Source organism: Mesoplodon mirus, assembly GCF_964341445.2.
Source record: "Mesoplodon mirus genome assembly, chromosome: 9".
NCBI lineage: Eukaryota > Metazoa > Chordata > Mammalia > Artiodactyla > Ziphiidae > Mesoplodon > Mesoplodon mirus.
In genome coordinates this window covers 98021005-98034791 of record NC_138985.1, presented here as the reverse complement: position 1 = coordinate 98034791, position 13787 = coordinate 98021005, and the positions used below count along the sequence as shown (strand labels likewise).

The 13787-nt window shown below is 38.0% G+C and overlaps 1 protein-coding gene across 7 annotated transcripts in view; it reads left to right on the top strand.

Annotated features, from left to right (window-relative positions):
- The window catches only part of CNOT4 (CCR4-NOT transcription complex subunit 4), a 142914-nt gene that overhangs the window by 93984 nt on the left and 35143 nt on the right, over positions 1-13787 (top strand). For all 7 annotated transcript variants that reach the window (XM_082631763.1, XM_082631761.1, XM_082631762.1 and 4 more), the window contains one exon: positions 12907-12964. In XM_082631763.1, the coding sequence (XP_082487889.1) occupies positions 12907-12964 (58 nt within the window). The remainder of the gene's footprint in view (positions 1-12906; positions 12965-13787) is intronic.

Below are 13787 nucleotides of genomic sequence, written 5' to 3'. Positions count from 1 at the left end.
AAAATTCCAATTAGAATCATATTTGCCAACTACAGTTAGTCTAGGTTTATTGAGGCATTTTTTTCTTGCCATGTTAATCGTGTCATGTTACTTAAGATGTGGCCATATTTTAGTAGCAAAGTGATATTTTCAATGTTAATGTATATTTGAAGCCCCTGTATCAAAATAAATTCTATAAAAGCAAGCTTCCTGTCTATAACTTAAATTCGTCCTTTGCAGTAGCAAATGTTTATCTCAGTTATTTAAGACTCTGGTGAGCATGAAAAATTAAAATGAATTCTTCTCAATAAATATGGGAATATTTAGGAGCGGTGTGAATATGTACTTGGGTATATAGTAACATGACAGAAATTTGGAAATGTCCATTATATTGACATCTGGCTTAAATCTTACTTTATATTCAAAATGCAACAAAAATTAGTACAACCATGACTACTATTTTTATCTTGTGAATGTGAGAAACACGGGAACTAGACTTCCTCAGTATTTTTCCTATCCCACTCCCAGTTCTTAAAAATGATTTTTTCTTTGATTCTTCTACTATGTGACTACTTGTTTTATGTTGAAAATTTTAGAAAGCAGCCAAGAAGACTATATTTAGGAATTTGGTGCTGTCGCCACCAAGGAAATAAAAGGAAATCAAACTCAAAACTGCCCAAAGGGCCAGTTAGAAGGTAGCAGAATTGGCTGAGCATCTGAAGATCCAAACAGAGGCACAGCTGTGTCACACTACCTGCTTCAGATAGTTGTGAATTTTGGTTTCTTTACCTGTAAAACAGAGTATTTAAATTTGATATTAATGATTCCTTCTGGCTCTAAAGTCTAATAACTTCAGAGACTTTGAGGAGACTTGATGCCTTTTCACTGTGTTCCTTTTGCACTAGTGCAGTGATCATCAGACACCAGGTATCTCAATTTGAACTAACTGAATCAGAATCTCCAAGGACAGAATCTAGATAGATATATACTCTATACTTTCAATAGATAAGTATAAATATTTATATTTTGAAAAGCTCCATAGCACCAGATCCCAACTGTTGGGTTCGTTGGAAAATATTTAATCCTGAGAAATCTGTAATTTCACCATAGGTTTCAGAACTATTTAGGACTAGAACTTAAAAATTTTTAATGAGACTGTATGGAAACACATTTACAAATTTTAATCTGCAGGGATTTATACACACAGCATTAACTTCTGGAAATAATATCTTGATTGTGTTATGAACCCTAACTACCTATTAGAATTCCTCAGTCCCACTTGAAGCCAGTGCTTTTCAGTCAACTCTGTGGTTCAGGTGCCTCAATTTCTCTTTCCCTTCATATTATTACTGGACAGCGATGATTCCAAGGCTAACATGCTATTCTTCTACTTCTTAAACCAATTGAAATATAAGTGTGGATGCGGCCAGGACCTTGCATGTTTGTTACTACAGCACAACTTGCAAAAATTCTGTTGGGGGGCTTCCCTGGTGGCGCAGTGGTTGAGAGTCCGCCTGCCGATGCAGGGGACACGGGTTCGTGCCCCGGTCCGGGGGGATCCCACATGCCGCGGAGCGGCTGTGCCCGTGAACCGTGGCCGCTGAGCCTGTGCGTCTGGAGCCTGTGCTCCGCAGCGGGAGAGGCCACAACAGTGAGAGGCCCGTGTACCGCAAAAAAAAAAAAAAAAAAAAAAAAAAAAAATTCTGTTGGGACATTCTGGCCTTTCCTCGGGGCCATACCTAATTGGCTGAGACAATCTTTGATCTCTTTAATTCTGATCCAGGCTCAGAGGGCTCATTCGGAGCAAGGAGAGGCAGACCTCGAAGCACCTGTGGAAAGCCAGCAGCATGAGATTGAATCCTGGACCCTAGAATTAAGGGCTATGATGGAGAAGCTGGTGAAATCCATCAGCCAGCTGAAAGACCAGCAGGATGTCTTCTGCTTCCGATGTAAGACCCAGACCCCAGTGAGAATACCCTCTTTGGGCGCCCATCAGACCAGACAGCAGCAGCTTTTGCAGGAAATTCTCAGTGAACTGGACTAAAGGAGAAAGGAGGTGCTAGATGCCTCCAAAGCACTGCTAGGCCAATTAATCACCCTAATTAATGGAAGGTCCAGCAGCAAAACACCTGCATTGGAGCCCCCCGGACGATGGGTTGGATCAGCTGGAGAAGTGTTCACAGCTGGAGCAAAGTTGTTGTTTCACCTGAATCAGCTGCTGAAGGAACTCAGTTGCCTGGTTAGCTATCAGGATGACCTTCTGACTAAAGGGGTGGACCTGTGGAAGGCCCCATACACAGAGTTGCTTTTAGATCTGTTCCTGGCCTTTGTGGTAGAAACCCAGCCCTATGTTTCCTAAACTCCCCATTGACCCCTCATCCTCAAGACGGGGAGGAAGTTCACTGTCCAGATGAGGCTGCTGATGAGATTCCAGGAAGACAGTGGGTCACTGACTGCAAAAGTCTCCACTGACTGTAAGCTTCATCAATTACAGTCATCCCTCAGTATTCACGGGGATCAGTCCCTTAGGATTACAACATCCTCGGATGCTCAAGTCCCTTATATAAAATGGTGTAGTATTTGCACATAACCTACACACATCCTCCTGTGTACTTTAAATCATCTCTGGATTGCTTATGATACCTAATATAATGTATATGCTAAGTAAATAGTTGCTGGCACAAGAGAAATTCAAGTTTGCTTTTTGGAACTTTCTGAAATGCTTTCTCCTCTGAATATTCTTGAATCTGAGGATGTGGAACCCATGGATGTTGAGGGCCAACTGTACAGAGTTTCCAGAAGTTCAACATTCTGACTTCAAACCAGAAAACTTTGTCCCCCAAGGAGGAGCAGAGTCAGGCTTTAATTTGGGACTCCGGCTGCCTGACTGGTGGAGCCGTGTTCAGGTGGTTCTGGAAAGGGCAACGATAGGGGACTGCTGGGTGCAACAGGAACCACACATTTATCAGCTTCATGGTCGGATACACCTACCAGGATCTGAAGCAGGAGCTGAAGACAGATACCCTCTGTGTCGTGATTATTTCTAACATGAAGCTACTCTTGATTGCCTGGTCCTTGGTTCTCGGGTTCAGTCTGGTCAGCTCACATCCCTAGAATCGGCAGTTCTTTTCCAACACCGCCAGGAATGCCAGCTGCTGAAGACCATCTCTAGTACCTTTCTGTTGCACTTAAGTGAATCACTGGGAGGGGGTATTACCTGTTCTTGGTTGAACGATGATGAAGTGCAGCCTTGCACCAGGAGATACTGCAGTCATTCGTGCTAACTGAAGTCATCCACCACTACCAACCTCTTACTGAGGCAGGCTTACCCGAGAACCTGCTGTACTTCCTCTACTCCTGAAGCCCCAGGGATGAGGCTTTTGGGTGCTACTACCAGGAGACAGTTAACCTTCAGGAACAGAGGAAATAACCTGAAACATAGGCTCATTGTGGTCTCTAACAGACAAGTGGATGAGCTAGAACAACCACTAGAGCCAGAACTTGAGTCATTAGAGCTGGAGCCCACACTGGCACAGGGGGCCAGAGCTAAGCCTGGAGTTAGAGCCACTGCTTGAGCAGGGCTGGATCTGGGACCAGCACTGGAGCCCACACTAGGCATGGTATCACAAAGAGTGCCAGAACCAAACCCAGGACCAGTACTAAAGCTGGAGCCTGTTCTAGAGCCATTCCTAGGGAACCCCAGGAAATAGGTCTCTATCTTCATTAGTAAATGTGATATTTATTAAAGTTTGCTTTCCTTTCTTAACCATCTTGGCATGATAATGGGTGGATGGATGTTGAATGTAACACAACAAATGTGTTAGTATGACAGAGCTTAATGAAGAAGGAATTTGGACACCTGATGCCAGGAGAGTTGCGAGAACTCTGACCTGTTAGTGGTAGCTTTGAGATATGTGTTTTCTGTTCAGCCATCAGAGTGCAAGAAGTTCACATTTATTGCAATTAGACTTCAAAAATACACTTTTTCTTTCTTTTGGGTTTGTACATGCATTTGCAGGGAGTCCCCCATCTTTATTTGCCATTTTTGCACTTACAGTTGCACTTACTGTGGCAGGTTTAATTTTAATTGACCTTTTACCTAAAAAATAAAACTTTCTAGTTATATCCTTATTCCTAAAGCTCTCATTTATTATTCCTTGAATTTGTTAATTATTCTTTTTTTTTTTTTTTTTTTTTTTGCGGTACGCGGGCCTCTCACTGTTGTGGCCTCTCCCGTTGCGGAGCACAGGCTCCGGATGCGCAGGCTCAGCGGCCATGGCTCACGGGCCCAGCCACTCCGCGGCATATGGGATCCTCCCAGACCGGGGCACGAACCCGTATCCCCTGCATTGGCAGGCGGACTCTCAACCACTGCGCCACCAGGGAGGCCCTGTTAATTATTCTTAAAATAAGTTGAAGAATATACTAAAACTGAATGGAACTTAAGCTTACTAATATCTTGCCCTGATCCTGATTTTTCAGCAGCTGTCTTTGGATTGATGACAGTGATCTAGAAATTTTGATCTAGAGATCTTTGATAAAACCTTCCCAGGTAAAGCGTTAAGTGTTAATGAATCAGTGCTTATGAAACTGCAGTTGGCATGGTGGAAAAGATGATATAAGTTATCCTAATTAGTTGTAATCCAGAAACAGGCTCAAGATTTAATTCTGAATGTCATAATATTTTCATATATTGCCCTTGACATTAGCAAGATTGACCTCATCTACATTGAAAATTATTTAGTGCTTTTTAATGGTGGCGACTGAGGAGGTGAACCAAGGTCAAGACACTGAAGTTCTTCCTATGTAATAGCTTGATTTCATCCTTCTGTTTCTATGACTACTCCTTCTTCTCAACTTGAAGCCTGTACTCCCTTATTATAAGAATAGTGCAAATTCGGGGAAGGTGGCAGAGTAGATAGCACCAGGAATCACTCTCTCCACCTGGACAACAGTTGAACTTGCATAATCTGTCTGATATAACTATTTTGGAACTCTGAGGTCTTTTGAAAGCTTGCAACTTCCAGGGAAAGACTTGGCAGTTAACTTCAGTCAATTTCAGCTCTTAGCACAATAGCAGCTACCCCTCCCCCACCCCCAGCCACACGGCAGCGCTATGTACATGTTCCTGGAGCAGCTTGCATATAGCTTGTGGGAGACAGGGTGGAGAAAGAGGACCGTGTTCTCAAGTATTGAGGATCTCTGCTATGACTGCTGATTATTGCTTCCGATCACAGGTGCAGATGAAGAGGCAGGCAGTCATTGTTGCACCTTCCCCAAGTTGGAAGTGCCTTCCTCTCTGAAGTGATTTCAGGGGATTTAAAGGACTGACACCCTCCTGCCATACTCCTTTAATTTTTGCTTTTTCCCCTTTTGGGAGCCAGACACTAAGACCTAGGACATTCAAAAACAACCATATATAATGGGGAAAGTTAGAAAGTGACTGCGTGTCCAGGGAAGGCTCAGACCTGAGAAGACCTTAAGTTTACACCTAAGACCGATTCTCAGCACAGAGACAGCCTATAACAATCAAAAAAGAAAAAAACAAACAAAACAACAACCAGTAACAAAAAAAGCAAACACTGGGGAAGGGGAAGAATCTGATTTCCAGAGGTACCACATTACTAGATAGATTTCAAATGGCCAGTGTTAAACAAAAAATCAGACGGCATACAAAGAAACAGAAAAGAATGGTCCATTCGAAAGAAAATAAAGCAACAGAAACCATCCCTGGAAAAGACCTAATGGCAGATATACTGGACAGAGTCTTTAAAGCAACTCTCTTAAAGATTCTTAAAGAATTAAAGGAAAATGTGGAGAAAGTCAAGAAAGTGATGTGTGCACAAAAAAGGAAATATCAATAAAAGGTAGAGGGACTTCCCAGGTGGTCCAGTGGTTAAGAATCCGCCTTCCAGTGCAGGGGACATGGGTTTGATCCCTGGTCAGGGAGCTAAGATCCCACGTGCCTTGGGGCAACTAAGCCCACGTGCTCTAGAGCCTGCATGCCACAACTAGAGAGCCCGCATGCCACAACTAAGACCCGATGCAGTCAAATAAATAAATATTTTTTAAAATAAATAAAAGGTAGAAATTTTTAAAAGAAACTAAAAAATTCTGGAGCTGAAAAGTATAATAATTGAAATGAAAAATATTCTAGAGGAGTCAAATGCAGATTTGAGCAGGCAGGAGAAAGAATCAGCAAACTTGAAGATAAGGTGATGGAAATTATCTAGTCTGAGGAACACACACACACACACACAAAGATTGAGGAAAGGTCAACAGAGACTAAGGGACCTGTAGGACTCCAAGTGGACCAGCAGATGCATTACTGGAGTTCCAGGGAGACGAGAGAAAGATGCAGAGAGAATATTTGAAGAGATAATGACCGAAAACCTCCCCAGTTTGCTAAATGTAAACATCCAAGAAGCTTAACAAATTCTAATTAAGGTGAATTCAGAGATCCACAGTGAGACACTGAGACATGATAATCAGGACAAAGGAGAGAATCTTGCAAGCAGCAGAAGAAAATCATCACATAGAAGTGTATCTTCAGTAAGATTATCAGGAGATTTCTCATTAGAAATTTTGGAGGCCAGAAGGCAGTGGGCTGATAGATTCAGAGTGCTAAAAGGAAAAAAATACATATATACACCAGCCAAGAATCTTCTGTCCAGCAAAACTGTCCTCAAAGAGTGAGGGAGAAATTAAGACATTCCCAAATAAACAAAAGGTGAGGGAGTTCAGGACCTCTAGATCTGTCCTGTAAGAAATGCTCAAGGAGTCTTGCAAGATGAAATGAAAGGACACTGGATGGCAACCCAAAGCGGTATGGAGAAATAAAGATCTCAAAGTAAATAAGTGAGCTATTATGAAAGCTAGTGTTATTATAACAATGGTTTGTCACTATACTTTTTTCTTCCTATATGATTTGAGGTTAGTACATTTAAGGTCCAGTACTTCAGTGTAAAAGCTAGTATTACTGAAACTTCGGTTTGTGACTTCAAATCTTGTTTTCTACATAATTTAAGAAACTGCATTTAAAAGAATTATTGGGGGCACACAATGTACGAAGGTGTAATTTTGTGACATCAGTAACCAAAAGGGATAGGGATGAAGCTGTGAAAGAGCAGAAATTTTGTATATTATGAAAGTTAAGTTCGTATAAATTTAAGTAGACTGTTGTGACTTTAGAATATTAAATGTATTTCCCATGATAACAACAAAGAAAGGAGCTCTAGAATATACACAACAGGAAATGAGAAAGGAATTTAAACATTTCACTACAGAAAAATCAAACATAAAAGAAATGGGGAGTGTGGAGGAAGCTATAAGGCATATAGAAAACAAATAGCATGATGACATAATAACTCCGTATCACTAGTTATGTTAAATGTAAATGGGTTCAGTTCTCCAATCAAAAGACAGAGATTGGCAGAATGGATAAAAATACACTATCCAACTATATGCTGTCTACAAGAGACTCACATTAGACCCCAAAACACAAACAGGTTGAAAGTGAAAGGATGGGAAAAGATATTCTGTGCAAATAGGAACCAGAAAAGATCAGGGGTGGCTATACTAATATCAGACATAATAGACTTTAAATAAAACAGGATTATATGAGACAAAGAAGGACATTATACATTAATAAAAGTTTCATTACAGCAAGAAGATAGGACAGTGATAAACATTTACACACCCAATGACCATCAAAATATATGAAGCAAAAACTGACAGTATTGAAGGGAGAAATAGTTCTGCAGTCATAGCTGGACACTTCAGTATCCCACTCACAATAATGGATAGAACAACCAGACAAAGCATAAGGAGAGGATTTAAACAACACAAACTAACTAGATCTAACAGACATATACAGAACACTGTACCCAACAATAGAATTCACATTCTTCTCAAGTGCACGTGGGACATTTTTCAGGATAGACCATATGTTAGGCCACAAATTAAATTCAATAGATTTAAAAAGATAAACATACCAAGTATCTTTTCTGACCACAATAGGATGAAATTAGAAATCATTAACAAAAGGAAATCTAGAAAATTGTGGAAATTAAACAACACTTTTAAACAACTAATGGGTCAAAGAAGAAATGACAAGGAAATTAGAAAATACTTAAATGAATGAAAATGAAAGCACAACATACCAAAACTTCTGGGAAGCAACAAAAGTGGTGCTAAGGGGAAAATTTATAGCTATAAGTGCTATTATTACATTAAAAAAAATAAGAAAGATCCCAAGGCAACAATCTAACCTCACAGTTTAAGGAACTATAAAAAGAACAAATAAGCCCAAAGCAAGCAGAAGGAAGGAAATAATAAAGATTCAAGCAGAGATAAATGAAATAGAGAATAGAAAAACAGTAAAGAAAATCAATGGAACCGAAAGTTGGTTCTTCAAAAATATCAACAAAACTGACAAACCTTTAGCTAGGTGAACTAAGAAAAAAAAAAGAGAAAGCTCAAATTACTAATATAAGAAATTAAAGTGGGAACATTACTACAGATTCTACAAAAAATAAAAAGGATTATAAGAGAGTACTGTGAACAGTTGTACGCCAACAAATTGGATCACCTAGATGAAAGAGGCAGATTCCCAGAAACATAAAACCTACCAAGACTATGTTACAAAGAAATAAAATACATGAATAAATGTATAACCAGTTAGGAGATTGAATTAGTAATCAAATATCTCCAAACAAAGAAAGGTCCTGGACCTAATGGCTCCACTGGTGAATTCTACCAAATATTTAAAGGAGAACTAATACCAATCCTTCTCAAGTTTTTCCCAAAAATTGAAGAGAAGGGAATGATTCCTAACTCATTCTTTGAGGCCAACATTCCCTGATAACAGAAGCCAGACAAAGACACTGTAAGAAAAGCAAACTTTAAACACCTAATGAACATTGATGCCTATATCTTTAACAGAACACGAGCATACAGAATTCAGCACATTAAAAGGATTATGCACCAAGACCAAGTGTGGTTTATTCCTAGAACGCAAGGATGGTCTAACGTGTGAAACTTGAGCAGTGCAATATGCCACATCAACAGAATGTAGGATAAAAACCACAGGATCCTCTCAATAGATGCAGAAAAAGCATTTGACAAAATTAAACACTCCTTCATGACAAAAACAATTAACCTAGGAACAGAAGGAAGCTACTTCAGCATAGTAAGAGCCATATATGAAAAACCACAGTGGTTTTTCAATGGTGGAAGGACTGAAAGCTTTTCCTCTGAGGTGAGGAGCAAGGCAGGGATGCCTGCTTTCACTACGTCTGTTCAACACAGTATTGTATTTTCTAGCCATAGCAATTAGCCAAGAAAAAGAAGAGGCATTTAAATTGGAAAAGAATAAGTAAAATTATCTCTTTTTGCAGATGGTATGGTTTTATATATAGAAAATCCTAAAGATCATACACACACACACACACACACACACACCTGTTAGAATAAGTGAATTCAACAGTGTAGCAAGATACAGAGTCAACACGCAAAAATCATTTGCATTTCTATACATGAACAGTGGACAATCTGAAAAGAAATTACAAAAGCAATTTCATTCACAGTAGGATCAAAAGAATAAAATACTTAGGAATTAACCAAGGAAGTGAAAGACTTGTACAAAAAAACTATGAAACATTCATGAAAGAAATTTAAAAAGCCACGTAAATAAATGAAAACAGCATCTCATGTTCATGGATTGGAATACTTAATATTAAAAAGTCAATTCTACCCAAAGCAATCTACAGATTCAATCCCAATCATGTCAAAAATCCCAGTTACATTTTTTGCAGGTAAAAAATCCATCCTAAAATTCATATAGAATCTCCAAGGACTCCAAATAGCCAATATAATCTTGAACAAGAAGAATAAAACTGGAGGACCCACACTCCCTGATTTCAAAACTTATACAAAGCTGCAGTAATCAAAATAGTGTGGGATCAACATAAAGATAGATGTATAGACCAGTGAAATAGACAGCCCATAAATATTAACTGTCACAAACATGGCCAGATGGCTTTTGACAAGGGTACCAAGGCCAGACTACTGGGGAAAGGACAATCTTTTCAACAGATGGTGCTGGGAAAACTGGGTATCTACATGCAGAAGAATGAAGTTGGATCCTTACCTAACGCCCTATTCAAAAATTAATTCAAAATGGATCAAGCACCTAAATTTAAGACCTAAAACACACACCCCAAAAAAACCTTAAGAGACAGTATAGGACAAAAGCTTCATGACATTGAATTTGGCAGTGATTTCTTGGATATGACACCAAAGGCACAGGTAACAAAAGAAAAAATAGACAAATTGGACTTCATGAAAACTTTAAAATATTTGTAAGTCGAAAGACACTATCCACAAGCTACAGAATGGGAAAAAATATTTGCAAATTATATGTCTGATAAGGATTATTAACTGGAATATGTAGAGAGCTCCTAAAACTCAACAACAAAAAAATCAAATAACCCAGTTCAGAAATGGGCAAAGGACTTGAATAGACATTTCTCCAAAGAAGATATGTGAATGACCAATAAGCATATGAAAAGATGCACAACATCACTAATCATTAGGGATACGCAGCTCAAAACTACAATGAGGCATCTCCTCACGCCCATTCTCCTCACACCCATTAGCATAGCCACTATCAAAAAAGCAGAAAACAAATGTTTGAAAGAATGTGGGGATATTGGAGTCCTTGTGCACTGTTGGTGAGAATGTAAAATGGTACAGCTGTAGTGGAAGATAGTATGGCAGTTCCTCAAAAAATTAAAAGTAAAATTACCATATGATCCACCAATTCCACTTCTTTATATACATGTAAAAGAATTGAAAGCAGTGTATCGAAGCGCTATTTGTACACTTATGTCATAGCCCCATTACTCACAGTAGTTTAAATGTAGAAGCAATCTCAGTGTCCATGGACAGACGAATGGACAAGCAAAATGTGGTACATATATACAATGTAATATTCAGTTTTAAAAAGGAAGGAAATTCTGCAGTATGTTACAACATGGATGAACTTCGAGAACATTATTGTTTATGGAATAAGCTAGTCACAAAAAAGACAAATACTCTGATTCCACTTATATACAAGGCATTTAGAATAGTCAAAGGCATCTAAACAGAAAGTATATGGTAGATGCTGGAAGGAGGGGAAAATGGGGAGTTGTTGTTTAGTGGGTATAGAATTTCATTTTCATAAGATTAAAAGAGTTATGTGGGCGGATGTTGGTGGTAGTTGTGCAACAAGGTGTGTGTATTTAATACCACTGAAGTGTACACTTAAAAATGGTTAAGATGGTAAATTTTATATTAAGTGTATTTTACCACAGTAAATTTTTAAAAAATATTGCAAGTTTATCTCAGATTATCTGAATTATATTCCAGCCTGTTCTTCATGCTATCACCAAATTAATCTTTCTAAAACACTACTTTATTTATTACATAACATTTCTGTGCTCAAAAAAATCTCCATTGGCCTCTGGTGTCTTATCTTTCTATCCTTATCTCCCATTGTTAAAATCATCCTATATGTTAGCTAAACTACTTACCTTTCTCTCAGCCTTTTCTACGACCTTTCGATTCTTGAAACACTTGCTCTTCCTACCTTTAATGCCGTTTTTCCCCCTTTCCCTTCCTCCTCCCAATGTGCAAATCTTTTTAAGGACCTAGTTAAATTTGAACTTCCCTAGGAGACTTTTCCTAATTGCCCCACTTGGGGTGGCTCCTCTTTCTTCTAAAGGTTTATGGCATTTAGTGTTTAAACAGTTCATTTAATAGTTGACACTGGCTGATATTTGTTGGTGTGTACCTGTCTTGTTTCCCCAACTGCCTCTAAATTAAGTGGGCTCAGTGCTGTATCTTAAAATTATTTGTATTACCCACTTGACAATAATATGAATTGATTTATTGATATACTGTGAATAATAAGAAGTAAAGATGCTCTTCAAGTAAATTTCAGACTTATCAATCAGATTCAAGAGCATCTGGCAGTGTTTCTGCAGAAGATACACTTGGTATTCAGGTTGGGTTCTTGTTAAATTTTTCTAGAACAATTAAATGTGGTACCAGTTAGTTGTCTATTTGTAAGGTGACTTTGTATATGTTTCCAGGCAATAAAATAATTTTGAGAAATTTGGAATCTTAAAGTTTTTTGCTATAATGTTGTATCAGAAATAAGTATTAGTATATGGGTACTAATACTTACCTTTTGTTCATGTGCTGGGTTAAAGTTAGTTGTAGAAATGACTTGCTAGGTCAGTGTTATAATGTTTATAAAGATTTTTGTTTTTAAGTCAGATGAGTTAAAATGGACTTGAAGTTAGCAAATCTGTGTTACTTTACTGTGATACTGCATTTTCTCTTGTGGAAGTCAAGTTTTACTGTTTTAGTTTGAAGCAGTAGTTTACACAAAAGTTTCCTTCTGTTAGTCTCCTGTGTGTGTGTGTGTACACTTACATATACCTTCTCTAGGGTTATGATTAGGATACTGAAGTATTAAAAAAAGGTATTGCCTTTAAGAAATGTAGATAACATTTCAGTAACTTTTACGCCCTCCATTAAGCACCTAGAAAAATAGGTGAGTATTATTTGAAGAATTTTAATGGGGAATGTGTTTATCATGGGCACAAAACTAAATAATGGATTAGTGTCCATTTTAGGCAATACTTTTTTTTTCATAAGCTATTGTTTCACCCATTGTTTTTTGAGAATCTAACTAAACTGTAAATTGCTCAAGGATAGAGATTTTATCTTATACTTCTTTGTGTCCCCAGCATCTAACCTAATGTCTTACATCAGAGTGCTTCAGTAAATGTTAAGATGATAAAATGTCTATTTTTCTGGCTTTGGTTGTGGGGAATAAATGTACTCTGATTTGATTTTATTTTTTCCTTTTTACAGCCCCATTGACAAACCTTCCGATTCTCTCAGCATAGGGAATGGTGATAATTCCCAGCAGGTAAGATTTTGATACTGTATTCCTTCATTTATCTGCCGTCTGCTGAAACAAGACATTCTATGCAAGTGAATTTTCTAGATAGTGAAAAATACTTTAAATACTGAAACAATTTAAGAACACTTTTAGTGGACATCTTTGTTAAATGTATTATAATTAGCCCTCTTTTTCTCCACAGAATAGAGCATAATTTAGCCCTTTCTTGATGACTCAGAATTATCATTATGACCATATGTTATTGTACTGTGTGCTAATACATTAGTGTCCTTGGAGTCCCTGATATTCTTGGTCTTTTTGACCCTACATGAAATGGTCCCAGACTAACATGCCTTCTGCATTCTTGATTTTGAGTTGTTTCTCTGCCCCATGCTCCCCTTGTCCCTTGCTGTCAACTTTAATTTTCTTTTCTTTTTTTTTAAATTTTATTGAAGTATAGTTGATTTACAATGTTGTGTTAATTTCTGCTGTACAGTACAGTGACTCAGTTATACATATATATATTCTTTTTCATATTATTTTCTACTGTGGTTTATCACAGGATACTGAATATAGTTCCCTGTGCTATACAGTAGGACCTTGTTGTTTATCCATCCTATAGATAATAGTTTGCATCTGCTAATCCCAAACCTACTTTAATTTTCTATTTCTCTCAGTGAACTTGCCCCCAAGTTTTCCCCTTTCCCTCAAATGACTTTTGGCTTTGAAATGATAAACCAAATAGTTAAGTTCAAAGTTGCATCCACTATGATACAGAATGAGGTCCTGATCTTTAGAGCATGCTTTGTATCATCTTGTCTAGTTGTTAGCTTTTCACTACTTAAGTTTC